The sequence below is a fragment of the Sprattus sprattus genome, assembly GCF_963457725.1.
Source record: "Sprattus sprattus genome assembly, chromosome: 16".
Classification (NCBI taxonomy): Eukaryota; Metazoa; Chordata; class Actinopteri; order Clupeiformes; family Clupeidae; genus Sprattus; species Sprattus sprattus.
This window is the reverse complement of record NC_137914.1, coordinates 19416562-19442525: the sequence shown is the minus strand read 5'-3', so window position 1 is coordinate 19442525 and position 25964 is coordinate 19416562. Positions and strand designations below refer to the sequence as shown.

At 42.2% G+C, this 25964-nt stretch overlaps 2 protein-coding genes across 3 annotated transcripts in view; both read right to left on the bottom strand.

Annotated features, from left to right (window-relative positions):
* Positions 1-25964, bottom strand: part of calcrl2 (calcitonin receptor-like 2) — a 69331-nt gene that overhangs the window by 26890 nt on the left and 16477 nt on the right. The window contains exons 1-2 of one of the 2 annotated variants that reach the window (XM_080854539.1): positions 10268-10363; positions 8789-8869 (exon numbers count right to left, since the gene is read on the bottom strand). In XM_080854539.1, coding sequence (XP_080710665.1) covers positions 8789-8842 — 54 coding nt within the window. In that variant the 5' untranslated portion in view covers positions 8843-8869; positions 10268-10363. Of the gene's footprint in view, positions 1-8788; positions 8870-10267; positions 10364-25964 lie in introns of those variants that run through there. The other variant, XM_080854538.1, reaches the window with a different exon arrangement.
* Positions 12552-17369, bottom strand: LOC308377245 (putative nuclease HARBI1; the record flags this gene model as incomplete). Its single annotated transcript, XM_080853829.1, has 3 exons — positions 12552-12616; positions 12746-13471; positions 17108-17369. The coding sequence occupies 3 exons, from the start codon at positions 17367-17369 to the stop codon at positions 12552-12554; spliced, it is 1053 nt and encodes a 350-aa protein (XP_080709955.1).

Below are 25964 nucleotides of genomic sequence, written 5' to 3'. Positions count from 1 at the left end.
CCACCTCGATTTCTTTGTGGTGATAAGGTTTGTGATATTCTTACCAGTTACTTTAGCCTCAATAAGATAATGTTGTGAAGCCACTTTCAACCATCAGAGGTTTCCAAGTTTCAGTTGCAAGAAAACACTTCTTGAACCATTTGCCTGGCAACCTGACAAATATGCAAGAATTCTAGTATTGTGGCATAAGGTAATGTGAATTCCGAGGGGAAGGTATGGCTATAATTTATGCAAGGGTTATTATATATACGTCATAAAGCATTATGCGTCATACCAGAGGCAAAATTAATACAATTTATAGAGGACCCTGATGGAACTGGAATTATTGTTATTATTATAGGTAAAGATGTACTTCTCTGTATCTACAACTCACTCTGAAAGTATACTACGTCTGTCTCTCACTGAGATCCAATGCAAATGACATGTGACCCTCCCCCCCCCTCTTCCTGCTACAGGCCTTGTGTCCTGGCATCCCCATCCCCCCATAGGTGACCCTCTCACTGTATCCTACCCCCTTCTCTTTGTATAAAACCTGATAGCATACTGCATCAGGTTAGACCGTTCTTGAACCAACAGCGAGAGGGGTCTCCATGCTGCAATACAAGCCAACTGAAACCGACTCTGCCTCCTGTCCATTCTTCAACTTTAGCGTGCTTTATTAATATTCTATTAGATGGTCCTTCGATGCCGGTAGATATACATCTATCTGAAACAGCAAAAGAATACAAGCCAACGCTTCAAAAACTTTGAACGGGAACGGTAAGCGACTTACGCTTCATTCTATGTGCAAAATTGTTTTTTTTGTTTGGAGTGAGTGAGATAAAGCTTGGAAAGCGCTTGCTTTTCCACACATTGAGTAAAGTAGTTTATATATATTTACCCGACACTGCAGCACAGTGAAAGGCATCGTATTCAGGTTTAAATCCCAATATATATTCAAACAAAGTCTCAGACGCGGGCGTCGGATTTGTAGTACTTGTGGCCACGTGTCTGGACAACAGTGAGTCCGAGAGTACCGGTGGACTCTGTGTGTAACGCTGTACATACAGAGACGTCCTCTATCGTAAAGCCTCTCCAACCGGGTGCTAACCCTGAAGAACCTTAATCGGAAGAAGTAGGGAGATCTCACATCAAACAAAAGAAACCTTTGCACATAAAAGAAAAAGTCCCGTTCGCTATAATTGACTTTTACTATTCATTATAAGGACCAGGACGGGTCGGTTTCGGTTGGTTTGTTTCAGCGTGATATGTTTGTCTGCTCCGTGTTTCATGTTCGTTGTGTAAGCCTGTGTGCGTCCATCTGTGTTGTCTTTGTTCTTAAAGTGGCCAGGCTTGACTATCAGTAGTGATTCAAACAGCCATCTATCCCATTGTCTAAATTGATCTAACTTAGCCAGTTAGAAGGAGAGGAGTGAAGACTTTTAACAAAGCCTTCATCCTGGGTGTATATGTTTAAGATACATGGAAATAAGATGCCTTTACGGAAAAACATACGTAAATGTATAGACACATTAGCTGGGCCCACAATATGTTGGAATGCCCCTTTTAAGTAAAATCAAATGAGCTCGCTGTTCAAGTGATCTGTCGATAGTCAAATAACGCCAGTGAATGTTGAGGAGGCAAACTTCTGCTAACTCTCTGTGTTCTGTGTTGCCTACATGTTGTAACCAGATTATTAACTTCTCTTGTCTTTGTTTCCCCGCGAGTCAGACAAAGCGTGTTCTGAGCGAACAACTGCGCAAGCGCGCGCGCGCGTGTGTGTGTGTGTGTATGTGTGTGTGTGTGGGCTGGCCAGCCGATGAATGAATGTACTTACACGACTCCTAGCCGATGAATGACTTCAATGCCACTCACTGACTGAGTGTGAATATAGAATGACATACTTTTGACTGTTTTGTTTATTGTCTGGTATGATTTAAGTCTGACAATGCCTTGCTTTAACTTGTATTTACTTTTCAAAGGTGATAGCTTCCAAGCTATCATATAGGGGATTTGAAGGCTTGTTGTGACTTATCTGCACTATTTTATGTTGTCTTTTGTTTGTCACAACTGTATTCCTTTTTATTTTTATTTGGTCAAAGTCATGTGCTATTTGTCTTTGTTTGTTTCAACCTTTATTTTTATTTACTCCAAGCCATGTGCCTTGACCCCTTAAGTAATCTTGCAGAATCCTTTTACCAAGCACCCCTCCCCCTCCCCCATATCACAGTCAAATGCAAATGTTTGAATGGCTCTAAAACCCCTCATACTGTTGTGGTTTCTCATGCGGACCCTGAGATCACACACAACACTGTAGGGGAAGACTACCCCTCCCCTGCCCATCTGCAGCCATCAACACACCCTATCTAACACCTCCCTGTGTCCCGGGTGTTTTTGGCTCCGGCTGAGGTCATGGACTGTCCAGCTCTCCTCAGAGATACACACTCAGCCTAAACAAAAGGACTCTTGACAACCCTGTGGACACAAAGGAAACCTGAACTCATCAACTGGCCATCCACGTGCTTGGTGTTTCAGCACCAGATTCAGCACGTCTTGCCATGGTAGAGACTACCCACCCAGAGAACATGGCAGAAGGACTCTGCATGTGGGCTCTGTGTGGTCACAAGATAACTACTGATGGAACTGCAAATAGATATTCCATTGTTAAGTTGTATCATCCCTATCTGTAACATATTTCGATGTGTCCTGCCCTGATTGGCTGTTGCCTGGTTATTATTGTGTGAGCATAGATATGCTCAATTGGGGGACTGATGGAACTGGAATTATTGTTATTGTTATAGGTAAAGATGTACTTCTCTGTATCTACAACTCACTCTGAAAGTATACTACGTCTGTCTCTCACTGAGATCCAATGCAAATGACATGTGACCCTCCCCCCCCCCTTCCTGCTACAGGCCTTGTGTCCTGGCATCCCCATCCCCCCATAGGTGACCCTCTCACTGTATCCTACCCCCTTCTCTTTGTATAAAACCTGATAGCATACTGCATCAGGTTAGACCGTTCTTGAACCAACAGCGAGAGGGGTCTCCATGCTGCAATACAAGCCAACTGAAACCGACTCTGCCTCCTGTCCATTCTTCAACTTTAGCGTGCTTTATTAATATTCTATTAACCCTGTCGGTTGATGATGGGTGTTTTATATCATTTTAATGCTGCTCATCAACCATGGCAGAAAACCGTACTAATCATACCCCCATTACACTTGTGGTCGAACAAGGTCAGTGTATGTAGTTGCTAGCAGTAAATATCGTAAAGTCACACTAGGATATCCATTACACCAAAAACACATGTTTTTTCACCCGCAAACTAGGGAGCTTACACTAGTAACTTAGTTAGCTCCCATTAGCTAGCTATTTAGATGGAATGAGCACAGGGCAAGCCAAAGCTCGTTCAGGAGAATACTACCTTGTTTGTAAAGGCTTGCTATACCACCAATCGACAGGGGGCAGCATTGAGCAGCTAGTGATCCCAGGGGTCAGACATCCCCTGGGCAGGTCATCTGGGAAATGTGAAAACCTTAGAGAGGATAGCTGATAGTATTATTGGCTAGGCATGTACATTGACATGCAGAGCTTCTGCAAGACATGTCCCACCAATCACATGTTCAGCAATCACAAGGTCAGGCCTTTTCCTTTACAATCTCTTCCGGTGATGGATGTGCCATTCACTAGGATAGGAATGGACATTGTTGGGCCCTCAGAGAGGACACAGAGAGGCCACAAATACATCTAGGTAATTTATGATTACACCACCAGATACCCAGAAGCCTTTCCCCTATGCAAAGCCACTGCCAGATCCATTGCACCTGCTCTGGGTACTATTTCAAGGGTAGGGATCCATCAGGCGATCATCACTGATCAGGGTACAACCTTTCTCTTCAACACACTCAGACAGGTGTATGGGTTACTCGGGATTAAAGGTGCTATGTTTAGTTTAAAACATTCAAAAATCAACTAGAAATATCAACAGAATATGAAGAAATAACCGTTTTGACGTAATGTCCAAAACGCCTTTGCACTGTGTTATCCAGATATCAACGATCTAACCACCCATGAGCAGTTCTTTCCACAGAGAGTCTAGCAGGGAAGTCAGACATGTCTCATCTGACCCCACAACCCCCGAAAGTTGCAAAAGATAAGCCTGGAGTTACTTCCCTGGCTGTAAATAACATCCAGCTGAAGGACTTCACTCTTCACTCCAGTCCAGCAGATGATGTACAGAGTTCCTGAGCGGTTGTTACCTGGAGGAGCTACAGGTGATGCAAAGGCTCGGGGTGATTGAAAGGTCGGGCAGTGCTTGAAGCAGCCTTTCTTCCTTGTTCCTTAGAAGGACGGCAGCATGCAGACTTGTCACTTTTGGCACGTGAACGCTCATTCTCACTTTGATGCGTATCCAATGCCCAGGCTAGAGGACCTCCCTAATAATGGACCTTAGATTACTGGCAAGTTAAATGACCAAGGAGGCCAGACCCTACACAGTGTTTAGCAGTCGGTTACACCAGTTGAGCGCAAGTTTGATCATAAGTTTGGGTTTTAAACCTTATGTTGAAACTTGCTAGTTTTAAAATAGCGCTGCATTCTTTTCTGGTTGCACCACTGCTAGTTAAATCATAGTTATTAGCTCCTGAATCATAAAAAAATCACACAGAATGACATTTTCACCATGGACAACCAATCAATATCACTGACTGATGATGTCAGAAACATCTTGCAGCTTCCCTTACTTCACATTGAAGGAGTTGCAAATCAGAATTAGGAATCAGAGATATAGGTGAATCTTTTGAGTGAAGCATCCCTCTCTCTATTGATCCATCATTGCACGAATAAAGGCCTGTTTTCTGATTGAGCATTCTCCAACTGAGTCTCCACCACTTTGGCTTTAAACTTGAATTTAGAAATTGTTCAAGTTAAATTGTGGAGACCAGTCATTCGCAATGGCCAGTCAGGATTCAAGTAATAGGGTTCCTTTGATCGTCCAGATTGCTATGGCCACAATTGTAAATGATAAAAAGCATGAGAGTTAAATATGAGAAGAAGAGAAAGCAATTCACCCGCTATCTCATTAGTAGATGGACACAGCATTCACAAGGCTTTTTGGAGTCAAAGCCTGCTTCATTTCCTAGACTGCGAGAGAACATGAAGCATGCTACTGACAAGTTTCAGACGATAGTCAATTTACTGTGAAAAATCCGACCTACTGATATAAAATACCCCAGAGGTATAGCAAATTACGCCAAGCTAATAACTAAATTAGTGGTCAGAGTTGGAGACGCCATATCACAAGTTGAGGATAAGTCTATACAAATTGCTGCTGTAACAGATACTAGTGTGCCTACAGCTCCTCCCTGCCTCTGGCTTTGAAGCCTCAGGGAAATCTCTATCCCACACTTTTTGTCTCCCAGAACTGGCCATCTCAGCTACCTCAAATGGCCCCCATTAGGACTACAACACAAGCAGACATACAGGGAGCAGAAGTGGTCCGTGGCATAAATGTTACCTACAAGGGACTCGGGGTACAGGGTACTTTGGGAATGGCAACTCCACTCACACCTGGAGCTCTAAGCCATATTTTGCCGTATTTGCCACTCAAAACACAATATACAAGTGTTATTTACTGGGTAAAGTTAAAAGATACTGTGCTTTCTTTTGCTCTAGAATATACTAAGGTGGCTATGCCTCGCCTCTAACTGATGCACGGTGGCCTAGGCTTATGCCAGATAATGACTCGGCCTGGGAAGTGTATCTTACTCAGTGTGAAAGAATAGCTCAGGAAATTTTAGGTGAAGGTATCAATCATTCACCTCTCTATCAACATGTCTACAGGGAACTAAGGAGACTTTTAACACCTGAATCACCCTGGTCTTTAGTATAGGTGAATCACATTAAACTATGCATAAACAAACACTGAATCTGAAGCTAATTTGCAAGGCTTTGAACCGGTTCACGGAACGAAAACGAAAACCAGAAACCTTTGATGTTTTGCTAGGAACAGAAAGAAAACCAGAAACTTTAAAAAAAAATTATGTTCCGGATCAGAATCGTTTCCCTAAAATAATGGTAACCGGTTAATAACGTAATTTTTTCGCTCTTTCACAAGATTCCTAAATGCAATATGATTGGTGATGTTCTCTTCCGGTCGTTCACTTAGAGAACCTTGCCGCGCGCCGCCAGCTAGTAGCCTTATCGGATCAAATCTATAGCCACCAGTCTCTCAAACTCAATCTTAAGAAGAGGTAAATATTGTACCAAGTATCTCACACATGTTTGTTTTAAAATAGGAATTCTATAAGATAGGCTACGAATTTCTAATGCATTGTTGTAAAAATCTGCAGGGTCAAGTTAAGGAAATTATGGTACCACTTTACAATAAGACTCCATTATAAATGGTTTATAGATGGTTTATAAACGGTTTATAAACAGGTCATTAACTAGGTTGTAAACCCTTTGTAAAGCATTAATAAGCCCTTAAAAATGCGTTATAAACACAGTTTTTATTTGTCGATGCGGGCTCACCATTTGGGAAGATCCCCATCTTGGCAACCCACTGTCTATCCTATAACTTGCTCTACTAGCCCAATTGCACACTCCCTGCCATTCTTGTATCTGTTACTAGAGATTAAACCCCAGAAGGGGGGGTCTCACAACGTGCCCCCCCCCCCCCCCCAAAAAAAAAACAACAACTTTACAATAAAGCTCCATTTTGCCAGTTATAAATGTTTGTAACTGATTACTAGATGATGATGTGTTTCACACTTTACAATAAGGCTCCGTTTTGCCAGTTATAAATGTTAGTAACTGATTAAGAAAGTGTGATTTGTTGTGTAATGAGTAGTAAGCAGTAGCTTGATCTTGGATGGATGTCCCATGTAATTCAAATTTAAATTGAAAAAAAAAAATGGATGTTGTGTCTGGATGCTACTGGATGCCCTAAAATTTCCCTCTGGATTAATAAAGTATCCATCCATCTAAAATCAAGTTACTGCCTACTTCTCATTACACAACAAATCACCCTCTATTAATCAGTTACTAACATTTATAACTGGCAAAACGGAGCCTTATTTTAAAGTGTGAAACACATCATCATCTAGTTATCAGTTACAAACATTTGTAACTGGCAAAATGGAGCTTTATTGTAAAGTTTTTTTTTGGGGGGGGGGGGGGGGGGCACGTTGTGGGACCCCCGTCATGGGGTTTAATCTCTAGTAACAGATACAAGAAAGGCAGGGAGTGTGCAATTGGGCTAGTAGAGCAAGTTATAGGATAGACAGTGGGTTGCCAAGATGTGGATCTTCCAAAATAGTGAGCCTGCATCGATGTATAAAAACTGTGTTTATAACTCATTTTTAAGGGCTTATTAACGACTTATAAAGTGTTTACAACCTAATTAATAACCTGTTTATAAACCATTTATAAACCATTTATAATGGAGTCTTATTGTAAAGTGGTACCGAAATTATAGCTAAGTTATACAGTTAGCATTGGCAGTAGACTACCTGGCTATTGCCCAGCATAACCTACCCTAGTTTGTTAAGTCTTTATTTAAAACGTAGGCTAATACGGTAGTTCCCATATTTGGAATTTTAACTTTTTTGTTCAGATGGGAAGACATTGCGAGAATCCTATGCGGCAGCATTATTCATTTGACCCCGCGACTAACAAATCCAAATACAACATTGATGGATGTATGTAGATACCATTGTAGTTTTGTAATATTTGTATTGTCTCTGTTGACAAAAATGCACTGATTGGGCCCTGACGAGGTTTGGCCAAATGCTGTTATGTTTTGTTTGCCCAATAAACAACATGGCATACATTTTCCTTGTCTTAACTCATGTATAATACTTACAAAATGCAGAATTACAGTTGCCGCTTACATAATGTAGCCTATAGTGCTTTTTTAATGTTTAATGACAAGGTAGAGACATATAAGATTATTTTAAAGTCCTAATGATCAGCCTACTTATTTGTATGTCCCGCAGCTGACATGGAACACTATTAACCGGTTCAGGAACTTTATTTTTTTGTTCTGACCGGTTCAGGAACGTCAATTTTAGGGTTGGAACGAAAACCGGAAACGTTAAAATACTGTTTCTGTTCGGAACGAACCAATTGGGAAAAAATTCTGGTTCAAAGCCCTGGTAATTTGTAATATTTCTAACCACAATCGTAACAAGCTTTGTTATATTCAACTAAATTATAAACAGCATTTCATTTGACCATGGTGCATGTTGTTTTGTGACATTTGGTGACAATTCGCAAGCTAGCCAGATTTGATCAGTGCTTACTGTATTTGGTGTAATCTGAAATTACCCAAATGACTGAATTTATTGGTTTTAGGCATATTACGAGATGGAATAAAGCAAATATGTACTCCATTAAATACAGTAAATAGAAGTATCTGTTGTTTGCCATTAATGTGGTAAACATCAAACTGCCCAGGCTTATTTACTTTGTCAATTCAAATCAATGGCCAGCCTTTGATTTTTAATTAGCTTCTCACAGCAAATTGATATGTGCGATCAATTTAGATGCATTAATCACAAATCATGTAATTCATTTGATATCTATTAATCACTTGACAACCATTCACCGCCAAGGACTGATAAAATTGCAGGCATGTAGTCTACACAACAAAGGATGTAAATCTTAAGTAACAACTTGTTTTAAGCATCTTTCTGACGGGTTTATATGTACGCTAATGTATAGTTTATAGGGCTGCATTTGTAGGTGTCATTTTCGTTTAATTTCTTGTAACAAACCCTACTGTTCGCTTTATGTTTGTTCCTTACCTCAATAACCTGGGTCAGTGTGAAGATTAGGAAAGATAATGTGCCCCTTTTCATGATGATGTCAGATACAGACTGGTCAAACTGAAATAGGAGACAATGATTTTGGTTATATTCACTACAGAGCAGTTAAAAAAATCAACAGTTAAAATACATTTTGTTCCATAAGTTCACATTACATTACAATACCGTTAAAACACTATAAAAATGCCCAAAATAACAACAAAACCATGTGGGAACTTCTTTTACGGCACTTTATGCGACAGAGAACACATACCTTATTTTTTTTTTATAGTGGATCAACTTGGTTTTCACACCATTAACTTCTGATATGATCAGAGATGAACTTAATCAGGACAGCCTCTAGTGATCTAATCAGAGATGAACTAGGGCCATGTCCACACGGAACCTGCACTGCCTGAATCTAGAAACATTTTTGGATTTTTTTTTATCGCGTCCACCCGTCAAGAAAAATCTGTGTTCACGCGGAAATGCTGGAGCGGTTGTGAACGCTGTAAAGACGTAATGGAGCACAAGCATAAGTGACAGAAGACATCCAACTAGCAATCTTCCTTCTTTCTACCACCTTAACCTTTTGATACACAACATGGGTCAAAAGTGACCCGACTGAGTTTTAATTGTAAATGTCTTTGCAATAAATTAATGTAATCATTCAGATTTCCAGGTATTGCTCAATTAACTTGTTTTTAATGATCACAAATTCTTATTTTAATTTTTCCTTTCTTACTTTTTAAATACAAATCATTTTTGTATCACTACCCTTCTTATGTAGCCTGGATACCAGACCGAACTTAGTCCCGCCCACAACATTTAAGGTCTAGAAGTTCGGTCTGGCACTGCTCCGTTGGGGATAAATGATCAGAAGTAAAAAATCTCCTGGACCAATCAAATTGTCAGGGCGGGCTTTATACGATGATGGACAGATGATCAACCGTAAGGTAATCAACTACGTCACCAAAGAGCTCTTGGGTTGAATTAGTTTTCAACAAACATGGCTGCCGCTGGCAGGGCCGTCGTTTAGGGGTTAAAGGTGATGACAATTCTAGGGGCCCACAGCACAGGGGGGGGGGGGGGGGGGGGGGGGCAACAAAAACCCCAGTAGCCTATTATGTAAGCTTCCCTTTCTATGGCTTAATTATTATGCATAGGCATATCTTATATTCATACTAATGCATCAGAGGTTTTCCCCCGAAGATAGTGAAAGTTTTAAACTAGCTACACAGGTGACTAATGATAGGAGCTAGCGATTAGCCAGCTTTCAAAATTACTGCGTTAACCGAATAACACTAACGTTTAACGTTACGTGTGGTCAGCAGTGTAAAATAATTGCCTGACAAGGCTGACATTACAAAATGATAAATATCATCCACAGAAAAGGGCCTCGTTTCCCGATAACGACGTATCTTAACGTTCTACGTGGATTTTCGCGACATCGTAGACTCAATAACACTTTCTACTTACGAGTGTTTCCCAACCATCAACTTAAAGTCAGGTGCACGAGCGCGACGTGCACGAGTTCTTAAGTAGCTCTTAGGGTGGAGCTGTCCATCACAGTAGTTCTGAAAGTACAGCAATCGATGCCAGAAGAGTCGATTTTGAATGAAGTTCCAATATAACAAGTCTCGACATAAGAACAATACCTCAATAAATATATATAGGCTAGAAAAGATCAAATAAAAACATCACTCAGGGCATAAGCCGCCATAATATGTGACTTAATTCAGATATTGATTGAAAAACAACTACAAAAGGGCGCGTGTGCTGAATGAATTATTTAAAAACGCGCTCAGATGAACTAGAAAACAGACTATGAATACAAGAAGACCCAAAGGGTCATTGACAAACGCCCACACTTAGGCTTGCCTAGTTGTTCACCTGTGTGATCACTGATTGCAGGTGATTCCAATGTATTGATTATGGACTAGGATTGGCTGATGCATCTTATATTAGGACCTGTGGGTAGTTGGCCGTATGAAAAGATGGATGCTAGACGTAAGAGGCGTGCGGCGTCGTTTGCAAAGGAGGAAATACAAGTACTCCTTGACGAGGTGGAAGCAAATAGGAGCATCCTATTCGGCCGCTTTAAAGGGAACGTGTCCAACAAAGCAAAGACTGCTGTCTGGATAACCACCGCTGAAAGAATGGCTGCTTCCAGCTCCTCCTGCCCAGTCAGAACGTGGACAGACATGAGGAAGAAATGGCAAGACCTCGCCAGCACCACCAAGACCAGAGGGGCGGTTGTGCGGAGGGAGGCAGTGAAGACTGGTGGTGGCCCCAACACTGTGCTCCCCCTCACCACTGAGGAAAACAGGGTGCTGGCCATCATCGGCCACACTGCCTCCGAAGGGATCCCGGGGGGCATAGATCTGAGGGCGGGGGCTTCCACCTCCCAGCCCCCCGGGGCCTCATCCCAAGCCCTGACGTCCGATGCCTCCTCGCCAACCCACAGTGCCACGCCCACCACCGCACCCAGCTCCCTCCCGACTCGCGGCAGACCTCGGACGACAGGTGGCAGGGGGCAGAGTCGCGACTGGCGCTGCACCTGCAGCGAAGGTCTGCTGCAAGTGGAGAGGGAGAGGGCGCAGATGGAGCGGGAGAGGTTGGAGGTGGAAAGGGAGAAGGTGGTGTCTCTGCGGGGAGTGGAGGAGGGGCTGCGGGGAGTGGAGGCGCAGCTGGAGCGCTCCCACAACCTCGCGCAGGAGCGGCTGGTAATAATGAGGGCCCAACTCGCTATCCAGCAGAGACAGCTGCAGCTGCAGGAGGAGCAGTCCGCGAGGCCCTCATTTAGCCTATTCCTGCCGCCTCAGGGTGAGTAACATTTTACAGTGTCCAATTCTCCAGTGTATTCCATTCAATTTCACTATTCAACCTTTCTTCCTTGCAGATGCCCCACATCCCAGTCCACCTCTAACCCCTCTGGTGTGGGCGAGTCTTGCCATTTGTTCCTCACGACTGTCCACATTCTGACTGGGCAGGAGCTGGCAGCAGCCATTCTGCTTGCCATAGACAGCGGTCTTTGTTTTGTTTGATGATGTCCCTTAAAGCGGCCCAATAGGATGCTCCTATTCCACCTCGTCAAGGAGTAATGGTATTCCCTCCTTTGCAAACGACGTTGCAATGCCAATAAAGCTCTTTTGTTTATTTAAATTTTGTGTGTGTGTGTTTCCTTTACGGTTTCAGTGGAATGGTGTTGGTATTTTGTGCTAAATGTACTTCGTGTCCAGTCATTGTATTATCAAACCTTGCATGAAATGTGTCTGTTTAGACGGTTTATGTCAGGATTCACTTTGAAAAGGAAAGAACACCACATACGTCCTCTATTTAGTTGGCCATGGGCCAGTCGAGGGGTTCAATACTTCGCTACTTATGTTTCGATTAATCATAACCCATGTGCTTGGTGAATCTCTGTGCGTAACGTGCGCTTTACGCATGCAAACTTGGAGCTGGTGAGCTGCTAACGTTGGTTAGCTTTAAGCATGACAATTGTGATTTGATGGGTGCCACACTGCTGAATGATAACAGTAGGCTCATTGTGGGGTGACATTGGGCTGACTGTAAAGTAAAAGTTGGGGGGGGGGGGGGGGGGGGTGAAGGAAAAAAAAAATAATCATAATAAAAATTAAAAAAAGTATAATAATAATAAAAAAAAACGAAAAGGACAAATAAAAAGGACAATCCAGGAACAAATGTTCAAAAACAGGGGGGAGGGGGGGTGGGAGAACAAAACACAAAGGGAAAAACAAAATTAAACAAAGAGGTTAATGACGGTCTGCCGGACCCGAAGACCGGCCCGGTGTAGTTCAGCACGACCTTCGGGTGGGGGAGGGTTGGCATCCTCATCATCATCATCATCGTCCTCGTCGTGGTCCTCCTCCTCAGGGAGATAGCCGCCAGCCCGCACAGCCATGTTATGTAACATGGCTGTGACGACTATCACACGAATGCTCCGCTCTGGAGTGAACCGCAGCCCTCCCGCTGAGCGGTGGAGACAGCGGAACCTCAGCTTCCACTGACCCAGCACGCGCTCCACCAGGCCCCTGGTCCTGATGTGGGCCGTGTTGTACATCTCTTCAGCTGCGGTAGCGGGATTGGCCACAGGAGTAAGGAGGTAGGATCTGAGCGGGTAGCCACTATCCCCGAGGAAGATCCCCCTCCCAAACACTCCTGCGGCCGCATCCCGCCCCACAGCTGAGTCGGCCCAGATGAATGCGTCGTGGGCGCTTCCTGGCCATTTCGCCACAATGTCAATGAAAAGGCCTTTAGAGTCCACGACGACCTGGACGTTCAAGGCCGAGTAGCCCTTCCGGCAGATGAACGCCCCATCCATCAGCGTTGGGTTGGCAATTGGGATGAGCGTGCCATCCACCACCCCAATCACCCGGGGAATGCCCGCCACTTGGTGGAACTGCTGGTTCACGGTCATCCTTTGCTGTGGTGTCTCTGCCACACGTATGTGTTGCTGTGCGTGTTGGGCCAATATAGCCGTGATGGCCGCCACACACTTCGATACGGCTGCCCTGCTGAGCCCGACTCCATCGCCCACCACCTGTAAGAAACTCCCAGTGGCATAAAAGCGCAATGCCGCCAGGAGCTGGACCATGGGGCTCAGGGCATAGTTGCGCCTTGTTGCCCTTGTTATCAGGGGGGACACGATGTCCAATAACCCTAGGATTTCCCCCCGGGGCAGGCGATAGCGCAACAGTACCTCCCCATCCGAACGACGGTCGAACGACGCCCCTGGTGGATTAAATCGCTAAGTGTGAAGTTACTACTGGTCCTGACAACACGTAGAATTCTTCTCAACGAAAGATACACTTAAGCTAAGTGCCGCGTCGGGAAACCGGTCTGCAACGTAGGATTCCTCTTACGAACGATTTCAAGTGCTTTTTAGGCTAAGTGCGCGTTCGGGAAACGAGGCCAAGATCAGTAATGTTATAATTTGCCAAACATTACAATACGCTGTCAATAAAATCCCAGCAGTAGGACACAGTTTTCGATTCTTACATGAGTGTTTACCAGGGCTGTAGTGGAGGGTAAACGCACGTAAATGCAGTTTACGCACCTATTTTGGAAATAGCGTTTACGCACCTGTTTATAGCGTTTACGCATCTCAAAGTGGCGTTTACGCATCTCAAAGTTCTCTGCGCCTTGTATTCTGCCGTTGTAATAATCCGAAATAAATTTGGTTTCATTTTAAATCACCTTAGACTAAATGTCGTATTGTTGTACATATGAACGCTGTATTCTGAATCATTTTTATCTGCACTGTATTATGGTCTGTGACCCTCCAATCAGTGCCTTGCGGCTGCGGTAACACCAATAAAGATCCAGGAAGTATGTAAAAACATACACGTTGTGGATAAGCCTTTTCGAAATGGATTCATTAGCCATGGATATCAGGCGATTTTTGAAAAGACCATTTAGTGCTTTCACTCACACAGATGCCCGCAAAAGGCCTCAAGATCAAAGAAAGACTGAAAAAGATCAATTCACATTTTTTTTAAAGTTGCTTTGGTTCGCACAACATCGCATTAAGACAAGGACACACACTTTTAATAACGTGCTTTCAAATACGATGATGCAGGTAACAAGGCAGCCTTCCCGGTTCAATCTAAATACGCCTAATAAAACGTAAATTCTTTCAGCAATTGAAGATGCACGAGTAATTATTCTCACGCATATCACGCTAATTCATTGAAAATTGAAAAACAGATTCTTTGCAAGCCAGTTAGACATAGCTAAGTGAAATGTTTTAGCTTAGCTATAAAATCTACCATTTTCGCAGTCATGGTCAAATATAAGTGTTGGAGAAGAGCCTACATGAGTGTTCAATCCAACACAGTATATGAAGTCTTGGCTGGTGAAGCACAGGAGGCATGAACCCCAGAACCCGCCCATTCTCCAATGGTTAAAGGACAGGGGAAGTGTTTAATTGCAGCATGGTACTTTCTTTTTATATTATACTTTTCAGCTGTAACACCCTGGGCCTGTTTCCAGAGGCCTTCATTTTTAATTTAGGTCCTATAGAGGTTCTTTCTTTTGTCTCCCCCACCACCCCCTTTGTTTTTGTGAGGCCTACACCTACTTTTCTTAACTGTTTTCTTGACATTTTATCACCTACAAACTCCAAACACATCTATTCACTGTCATTGATTTAATATGACTTTTACTGATAACATAATGGAATATAGCCAGCTCAGCCTAACAGAGTTGCGACGCTTTGTGTTGCGTTGCTTTGCGCCGTGTTTCATTGGGTCGAGGACTGTCTGATCTCAAAATTTATAGTTTACCCACCTCTAATTTTACCACTACAGCACTGGTGTTTACTAAATCTAAACTGCTTGGTAGCCTATTGACATGAGTCTGAAGCAGGGGCTAATCTTACACCTTGCCGTCCTCATACAATAATAAAGTGAAGCTGAGCTATGGCATTGATATTTTTTGTTTATGTTAATGCCGTGACTAGGTAGGTTAGTTCTTCATCAGTTGTTCCATAAAACATAACCACAAATGTGTACAAAAGCAATATGAAATTAAACCTTTATATGCTGCTACCCCAGAATCAGCTGCAGCCTCCTATGACCCCCACCCCCAGCACTCCAAAGATGCTGATGGTGGTGAGTAAGTGAGGTAGACACTTGTTGGCTATTTTGACTCATTAGTGAACTGCTGTACCATTGGCAATTACTTTCACATTACACAGCTTTTTTTATTCTGTAATGAATGGCAAAATGTAGATTTATTTATAAGTCTACTTAAGTTACTGTCATTGAAAAGTCTGGTGATGAAAAGTCGGGGGGCGGGTGCCCACGCCAATTCTTTTCAGGGGGCCCAGAATTGCTAGCGACGGCCCTGGCCGCTGGAGAGCTGAAATTTGGAAATTCAAGTCTGTTTTAGAAGACATTGACAGCGCATTCATTTTGAAAGAGGAACAGAGAAACGCGATCAAGGCATCTGTCGATCGAAAAGATGTTTTTGCCGTCCTTCCTACGGGATCCAGTAAAAGTTTAATGTATCAGCTGGCCCTGATGGTCTACATTATGGTCATACTACGTTGCTCTGATTGGTTCTAGGTATATCCAATTGAGCGAAGAGGCATTTTTTCCCCCTGGTTCGTTTGAAACACGCCCCATAATCACAGCCCAATGGAGCGGTATCAGACTCATATTCTGACTAGAATAATGAGTATGACATCTTCAGGCTACTTCTCAGGCACATCATGGGTCAAAAATGACCCGTATTGACTTGAAATGTTATTTCATGCATGGCTAACCGTTTCTTTGCTATATTTTTAAAAAAATCTATTTATTTATCATTTTAAATTACAAAGTATTCATTGAAGACCTTGTTTTTGATTACCATAAATAATTATTGTCATTTTCCCTGTCTTAATTTTTGAACTAAAATTGTTTTTGTATTACTACATCAAGTTTACACACATAGGTCAAAAATGCAAAAATGACCCATGTATGCAAGTGTGAACAAAATGGGGAAAAAAGACTATAAAAATAAATGCACTGTGGAATTTGATTGGAACATTTGATAGGAACCTTTGATTTGTAAATGTTTGCAACATGTTTACTGTGGGCAACTTTTCACATGCCACACAACGGGCTGCTTTTGCACATCTGATTCTGTAAAGTATTACTTGACAATTGTTTTACCTAAGAAAATATTTGATATCTTGTGAAAGATAACTAAAAAAATGTATTTGAACATTACTTAACCTTGACATCCATTACTAGTGAGAAAGAGAAATGTGTCCAATATTATTAGCTAACTGTTGACATATTCTATTCTAGCTTACGTTAGCTAGGTCAACATGTTGAAATACATATTCTATTCTAGCTAGCAAATGTAAGCTATGCTAACAACAAAAACTTGAAAAAGAACAGTATAACGTATACTTGATCAACTGATGGTTGAAAATATTATTTAGATTTTCTTTATCTACAGTTTTAATATGGCCGGTTGCAGTCATTCCAGATTTACGTCTGAAATGGTCAGAGAGATGCTTCATGAAGAACAGGATGAGGAAGATGAATCAACTTTATTGGGTTTGAACCTCCTTGCAGGGGGAGGGGGGGTGGGGCTGCGGTCCTTTTAAAGTTTACAACCATCTCCACTGTTTTCAGAGCATTTAGCTCCAGGTTGTTCTGACCACACCAGGTCACCAGATGATCAATCTCCCACCTGTAAGCAGACTCGTCCCCACCAGAGATGAGTCCAATGAGGGTGGTGTCGTCCGCCAACTTAAGGAGTCTGACGGACTGGTGACTGGATGTGCAGCTGTTGGTATACAGGGAGAAGAGTAGCCCTGAGAGGAACCGGTGCTTATGGTCCGGGAGTCAGAGACCTGCTTCCCCAGCCTCACGTGTTGCCTCCTGTCCGACAGGAAGTCTGTGATCCACCTGCAGGTGGAGTCAGGCACGCTCAGCTTGGAGAGCTTGCCCTGAAGCAAAGCTGGGATGATTGTATTGAAGGCAGAGCTGAAGTCCACAAACAGGATCCTGACGTAGGTTCCTGAGTAGTCCAGGTGCTGGAGGATGAAGTTGAGGGCCATGTGTAGTCAAACTGCAGGGGGTCCAGTAGGGGGTCAGTGATGGCTTTGAGGTGAACCAGCACAAGGCGCTCAAATGCCTTCATAACCACAGAGGTCAGGGCGACGGGTCTGTAATCATTGAGTCCGGTGATCTTAGGTTTTTTGGGGACAGGAATGATGGTGGAGGTCTTGAAGCAGGCTGGAACATGGCATGTATCCAGTGAGGTGTTGAAAATGTCTGTGAACACCGGAGACTGATCAGCACAGTGCTTCAGGACTGATGGAGAGTAGGGCTTTGACTCCGAAATTCGAATATAATTCGAATATCAAAAAATAAATAAATATTCGAACGAATATTAGGCAGCCCTTAATATTCGAACTTGTTATGGGCATTATTTTTTTGTAAATGTCTTTGCTTGAACGTTGTTTTCAATTCAGATTCCGAAGCTTTTTCAGGCATGAAGTTGTGTGAATCGCGAGATCGTCAGCAAGGCTGTCATTGGCAGTGGCGGTCCGGGCATTTCACGACTAGGCCTTCAGCGATGTCCTACACGACAGTTTAACTGAGTGAATCCACCTCTTAATACCATTATTATGACGCCATGGCTCTCGAGCCATATATTTATACAGAAAGGCAGTATAAGTAAGCATTGCATCACCTTAACATAGTCGAGTACAACAGACTCTATTAATATTTCCGGAGCATTTAAAATCAATACACCCGTATTAACAATTAAGAGTAGTAAACTCTCAGTTATATGATCGCTTGGATACCGTCACAACTTCAAAATAAAAGGCGATTTTCAGGGATTAGTCTACAAAGTTTTATTAAGTCCACCGAAAGTATCCTATGTGAGCTTTAACAAGTTTGTCCACTAAACATCGCATTGTCCCACCTGCAAATTAAACTGACCCGATCCTCACGATATCCATTTTCTTGAAAGGTCCGTATTGAAAATGGCGTTTCTATTATATTAGCGACCAGATCGATATCTCCTTCTCCTTCAGCCATTGTGGGTTGAAAATAAACTTCCTTTTTCGCTAATTCACCACTACCATTCGCCAACTAAAATGAGCACTTCCTGAGGCACTGCGTCAGTCTGCCGCACTAGTGCGTATCCAATCAAAGTATGTGTACGTGTCACGTTCAACGTGATGCCTGCTAGCTTGCCCCATGTCGCCAACTCGAATTCTGATTGGTTATCACAACTGTCTGTTTCAGTTCATTCAATTTAAATTATTTAAAAGTTAATTGACGTTGACTGATACACTGCCCTCTGGTGGACAAAACATATACAACTTAAGTTTTATACCATATAGGTCTTACTGAAGGCATTTAATGGTCAAACTATTATTAATAAATATTCGAATATATATATTAATAAACAAACGAACTTCGAATATGATTTTTAGGCAAAAGTCAAAGCCCTAATGGAGAGACAGAGTCTAGCCCAGCAGCCTTGCGGGGGTTCCGTCTCTTGAATAGTCTGTTAACGTCTCTCTCCAGGATAGAGAGAGTCGTCACTGTGGAGGGGGAGGAGGGGGGAGGCTGTACCGTCTAATGATTTGTGGTTCGCTTAACTGAAAAAGTGTTATACGAGTTGAAAAAATCCTTTCTGTGCGCTGTCTCTGTCTATGTTTTCGCCTTGCTCTTATAACTGCTGCCATATCAATGTTTTCAGACTCAATGGAAATGCGCTTCCTGGTTAAGACGTGCTTTTATGAGGCGGAGAATTATCCCGCAAATTAGAGACGCGCGCTCGCCAGGCAGTTTTAGTAAATACCACGCAATACATCATTAGGCGCACTTAGGCTAACTTCTCTCCTCCCATATATTTGCGCTACAAGCCCACGTCCCTTATACCCTCCCATCTCGTTGGACACAAAGCGTAAAAATGCGCTTCTACTCAAATGCGCCTCCTTTGTAAATACCGTTTTATGTTTACGACCGCTATTTTACGCCTGAAATGGGCGCAATCCTGTTAGTAAATCAGGCCCTTAATCTCACGAAATACAGTAGGCTTATGCCTATGTCGATTTTTCTTTATTAGCCTTCCAACGCTTCAAATAATATCTGCAGTAAATCAAAAAAAGTCATAGGATGGGAACGTTCTTTTACTTAATGCATGGCGCACAAGAGTTGGCCGGTGATTGGATATTTGACAGCTGATTCATGGTTTGCTGAAACGGTCTCATCAGTCGCTGTTCATGTGAACAATTCAATTCATTGCCTCGCTCTCATGAGATTGAAGTTCAATATGAAGACCCCGGGTTTAACAATGCGCTGTGCAATCTGTGTGATCCATCTGTATTGCCGGACAGACCAACACTCAAGAGCGTTTCTCTTGAGATGGACATACCAACCACTAGCTCAACATGCTCGTCGTCTGACACCGTCATGCTGCCAAGTAGGCCTACATCTGAAGGCTTCAGACTACATGTCCGTGACCAGTGGCCAAAAACATTTGAGATTCCTCAGTTCTCTGTTGATGTTGAGTACCGCCTTAGGCAAGGCAATCTTGCTTATTTTAGAGATGGGACACGTGTGCAAATATCGCGTGACATGAAGCACGATATTCTGGAAAAATTTGCATTTGCATTTGATGTACAAATTCATGGCATACCCAAACGATGAACAATTCAGTAGTGTGGCTACAGCTCTCATCAGCAAACATGCTTGCCTAACAGAACCAGGCTCTGCTACAGGATGCATTGGTTGGAAAAATATCCTTAAATTCAAGATGGGCAACTACCGCACGAAACTGCGGAGAGCTGGTATGGCCGATGTTTCTATCAATGGAAAAACCAAAGAGAATCCAGATGGAGCAGGAATGTCTCAAATTCTAAAAAGACCACGGAGAAGTGAAGCCAACTTTCTGCCCAAATTTCCTCATGGCCAGGATGAAACAAGTCTAGAAGCTACTAGAAAGGCTCTTGAGGAAGAAATGAGAAAGAGACCCCTTGATTCAGCTTTTATTACTCAAATGATGGACCAGACCTCCGCCTTAAAGCAGCACAACGGATCAATAGCTATTCGCTAAAGGTATGCTAGCAGCTTAAACTAACAAAATCTCTTGAAATGTGCTGACTTTGACATTATGACAAACTAGTTACTCAACGACTGTCCTTACACTGTCAAACATCAAGCAAGTGCAACACAACACAAAGACGGCAAATAAGCTACTTACAAGATCGGCAGAAAGTAAACAAGTCAGGTCGGCGGGCTGCAGCAGGCAAAACTACAGAATGCAGTTATATGCCTATTGACCCTGCTATGGCAATGGCACGGAGGCGATTCTCCATATTAAAAGTCATTGTAGCGCCCCAATTTTTTTTAAGCTGTTATTTTAAGGTTAAACTGCTTATCCTAACCCTAATCCTGAAGTATAATTGTTGCATAATGGGGCTTTAAGACGTGAGGAAATTGTGGAGGAGCAGCCCTCTGTGAAGAGAATGATGGAAAGATGGCCAGCCCTTTTTACAGAAAGTCAAGTAAGGACGTTTTATCCAAGTAGTTAATGTTAATGTTTGTACACATTTTATAATGGCTTTAACTCTTTTTCCCAGTGTAAGTCATTGTCCATTGGTCAATCCATTTGGCAAAGAAATAAACGCCTTTAAATGTACGAATGTAGTTACTATCAGATGGTTGAGGTGTTATTGAAAGGGTCTGTTGGTCCAAATTCTGCCATGTTGAAAAAAGTATAGAATTTCGGTTATCTCTTTTGTTGTTGTTATTTTTTCCAGATCAATGCCGAATTCAGAAGAGTTGCTGCTAAGAGTTTACAGCAGCATTTATTTGAGTCATTGGGCAGCCACACCCAACATTTTCAGTCACAAAAAAGGAATGGTTGGAAGAATACAGGGAGATTTCCTGCGCCAGGTTGATTCAAAGGTCAGTTAAATATATTGAGTTGACATCTATCCTTCAGGGCACATTGCACGAAATGCATGAATTTTTGAATTGCTTAGGGAATCATCAGGCTTTTATTGTTTGCTCGGGTTAGGTTATTGGTAGGGAGGTAAAGGGGTTCATTCACACTCTCAACTGACATACAAACTTTCTAAGCACTGATAGACAGACTGTAACAGCCAAACACAAACGTAACACATCCAGCCTTTGTGACCGGAGGCAATTAACAGTTAAGTGTATAACATACCGTTATGCTCCTTGTGATCTAGGTTTCTATCTCTATCTTCTTTTTGTCTTAAGGTGTATGCATCTTTTTTGATAGAGGAAGGACGTCCGTGCAATGAGAACGGTAGTGCTGCCTGGTCTCCCATCCCTACTTGGTGACGATGGCTCACAATTCTTCCGACTTTGCTTTGTAAGCAGCTATAGTTTTACACAATTGCTGATTAGACTGATTTCTTGGAGATTGATTCCTGGATGTTTTCAAAAATGTTCAACTCTGTTGTTTTGATCTAGGACTCGGATACAACGGAGGACTTTACTCAGGTGCCTGTGGGCATTTTGACAGTCATTCTTTCTTTCTTTATTCCATGGATAGCCCCTTGAGATATACCATCTAATTTTCGAGGGGGTCCTTCCAATATTAACAAACAATACAAAGATAGTCGGGAGTAAGTACTACACATAATTCTAACACATAAACACGGAGACAAACACAAACAGACATACACAACCGTGCACACTCCAACAATGCTCCCCAGAACTAGCCCCCACATCCCTACCCCCCACCAGCCAGTATTACAGAGTACAATTACAATCAATATATAAATGGAACCCCTCAGCAAGAATGGAGGTAGACATTTGTACAGATAGAAATACTATACACCTAAATAAATAAATTTACTTACATGCATAAGGAGAGTATACAGTACGTATTAGTACCCAGAAGCACACATATATACAGTTTTTTCCCCCACATATAACCATATTTGAACCATGTTGAAATCAGATTGTAAAGAGTGTTGAATTTGTGAGATATCAGAGATGGAGGAGTATAATACAGTGCCATCTGCATATAAATTAATTTGGCAATCAGAACAGATTTGAGGAAGATCATTAATAAAGATTGAGAAAAAAAGAGGACCTAAGGATGAGCCTTGTGGAACACCTTCATCAATAATTAGAATTTTGATTGACTTCCCTGAAAGGAGACACACTGACTTCTAAACTGAAGAAATGATAATAATCCTTGAGGGAGTCATTCCTGAAGATAGTGCAGAGCCAGGCCCAGGACCAACCCAGCTGCACCTTGAGCAATGTCCAATCGCAATAATCCTCGAGGGAGACATCATTCTTGATGACCTAAGAAGCTACCCAGAAGCTCTGTTTTTTTTGTTTTGGCACGTATGCGCTCCACATAGAATATCCAGCAGATATGAAGAACACATTTCAGTTTGTTCAGAGGGTGTTGTTGGAGTTAGGCAGGACAAATTAAGTCCAAAACTACTGACTCTGAAAAACGCTCTACTGAGCTAGAAGGGAATGTGAAGTAAAGGCTTTTTCCTCTTTTTTCCCCTCATTACACTGTGGTGTGCACTCAGATTTATATTACATTTTGTTCATAAGGTAATGTTTAAGTTTGGTCAGGAAACTGGATATTTTTTTTATTTAAAATATGCCAAGGGTGAATCAACCCTTCAGTTTCTTTAATACAGTGTTTTATTTTTGCCGTCAAGCATGGTGCTTATGGACCTTTTGGAAGACATTGTTGTGCGTGTGTTCTGTGTGTTTTGCTGGGTGCATGTGTTCTGCGGCTTTAAATGAGAGCTGAGGCCTGACAGACTAGTTGGACAGTCGGTTGTTACATTTGTCTTGTGTTATTAATGACAGCCAATAAATGTACATGTTTTGGCTTTATATTATATTGTCTTTATTTGGTTTAAACCAGTTTGGCATTACATTCTATGTCAACAAATTGAATTTGTGTTTAACAGTTATCACCATGAGAACAAGTAGTAATTAATGTCTATAGGAGTTGTATTTACTTAAGTATGCTAAAGCAACGGGTTTCCTGGATTCAGTTAAGCAAACAGAACTCAGAAGCAAATTATAGTTTTAAGTAAGCCAACCTCAAATTTTCCCTTAATTTAACTTATCAGCGTAAGTTAGTTTGAATTACTTGAGTAAGTGAGGTCAACTTACTTTCCATTGTCATATGCAGGGCCGGATTAAGACAATGGCCTTTAGGGGCTGCAGCCCTTAGGCTCGCCACCAGAGGTCCTCAGGTTGCCCGATGTCGAGTGAGTCAACGGCATCGCACATAACATTAGAAACATTCAGAGTGAAAAAAATTATATTGCCTGTAAAATGTCTGGTCAAAGAAAGCACGAGAGTGGGGCCAAAAAACTGTTCCGTGGACCGTGACCCTCTAATCGCAAAAGGCCTCAAGTGCAAAGAAAGACTGAAGAAGATAAATTCACATTTCTAAACTTTGCTTTGGTTCGCATCACATCGCATTAAGACAGGGATAAACGCTTTAAATAACGTGCTTTCAAATACGATGATGCAGGTAACAAGGCAGGCTTCCCGGTTCCATCTAAATAGGCCTACTAAAACGTAAATTCTTTCAGCAATTTAAGATGTATGAGTTCTTATCCTCACGCATATTGCTGCAGATTAGGCAGGGGTTCTCAAACTTTTGCAAGCTGGGCCCCCCCAAAGCTGGTTAGGGGTAGTTGGGGCCCCCCCACCCCCCGCGTCCCTCCGCCACCTATGGTGTAGTTGAGGGCGATGGCGGATAGATAGATAGCATATTGTTATTGACATGTCAGGGTTAGGCTATTGTTATTATTAGGCCCATACAGACAATTATTATTACTTTGTATTATTATTATTATTGTTAATATAAATCATAGTAGGCCTATTAGTAGGTTATTTATTATTATCACCAGCAAGTCCAGCCCCTTGCATTTCGCCTCAAATTCTGATGCAGTCTGTCACTGTCATCCTCGGCCAGCATTTCGCCTCTGACGGACCAGTGACAGGTCGACGGTCGTTTTTTTTCTCCGTCTGTGACTTCGCGCCCCCCCTGGAGAGTGTTCGCGGCCCACCAGGGGGGCCCGCCCCCCACTTTGAGAACCACTATTCATTGAAAATTGTAGACAAATTATTTGCAAGCCAGTTAAACATAGCTAAGTGAAATGTTTTAGCTTAGCTATAGAATCTTCCATTTTCGCAGTCATGGTCAAATATAAGTGTAGAGGTTTTTTGTCAGATCAGCAGGACTAAATAGGTTCTGCGCTCAATCCAGTTTGTGAGGTTTTGCGCAATCTGAGATGAGGCACAGCTCGTCGTTGCCTCATCATCTTGCTGTCTTCTGTCTGTTTGAACAGGACATGCGCAAATTCAGTGATTTTGATTATAAAACTGCTCGAAATGATTGGAATCATGCAGAAAATACATTTATATCACAGACCAGTAGAAAATATTTATTTCCTTAATCGTTATTTGTTTTTTTTTACTTTAATGATGACAGGTGAGGCTCTGCCTCTCCTGACCGCACGTCCGTGCTCTCGCATAGAAACGTGGGCGCGGAGCCAAGCTGTTGCTTCACTGAATAGGCATATGCTTAATCAATTCGTTATTTCATTCCCTGGCTATTTAGCCTTGTTTTTGCTTTTGAATGAATGGAAATATGTATACGTTACTGGTTTATTATTGTCTACAGTGTAGTCTACTACACACATACATTTTATCCTTGGCTTTAAACTGATCAAATGTATAGAGTGGTTCTGTGGACTTTGAAGCACTGATGTGTCAGTGCACCTGGCGTGGGTTTGTGTGCGTGTCATGATGTGCGTCAGGGCGATATAGGGGCCACATCCTGATAATTAGCCCCAGGCCTCAAAATGTCTTAATCCGGCCCTGGTCACATGAACCTACAATTTAGAATTTGTGTAGATCTATTCTGTCAAGTATGTTAAACAAATATCTTTAAATACATCATTACTTTACCTTAACAAGTTTACAACATTTACTTACTTTTCCTAAGGCAACGGGTTTCCCAACTTTTTTAAAGTAAAGTTAACTTTAATTTTACAGTGTAATGACAAAGCAAAAGCAGGATTTTTAAAATCTTTGCAAATGTATTTAAAAAGAAAAACTGAAATATCTCACTGACATTTTCACTTTGCCATTAGACTTGAAACGGTGTGAACTGAAATGTGCAAGTACACCACTAATGAAGGCTGAAATGTCCAGGGTCCTCCTAAAATTCAAGACTTGCCCCTATTTGTGGCATGTTAAGATCCTTTGGGAGACCGTGTGAACGTCACCTTCCATAATGAAGCCTGCAACAGCGCATTTCTTCTTTCTTCCTGATACTTTGTTTGTATTACTGATGATCGTAACCTTATAATATTAATTAGGTGGCTGGCCCCATCTTGCTTCTTCATGTTTCTTTTGTCAGTCATATGTAAATAAGCGTGATACCACAAAAATAAGTTACAATCCATCGTCACAAACACTTCTAGAATTGGCGCATTATCTCCACCTTTTTTGTGGATGTTTTATCCTGGGAAAGTAACATAAGTCCTCTTTTTTCTCCCCCAGGAGAATAGAGTGATTACACATTCAGACACTGGTGTTTTCTCAGGGTTCGCTCCAAAAATAGCTTTTCAGAGCTGGATCATGGCCAGGTCTCC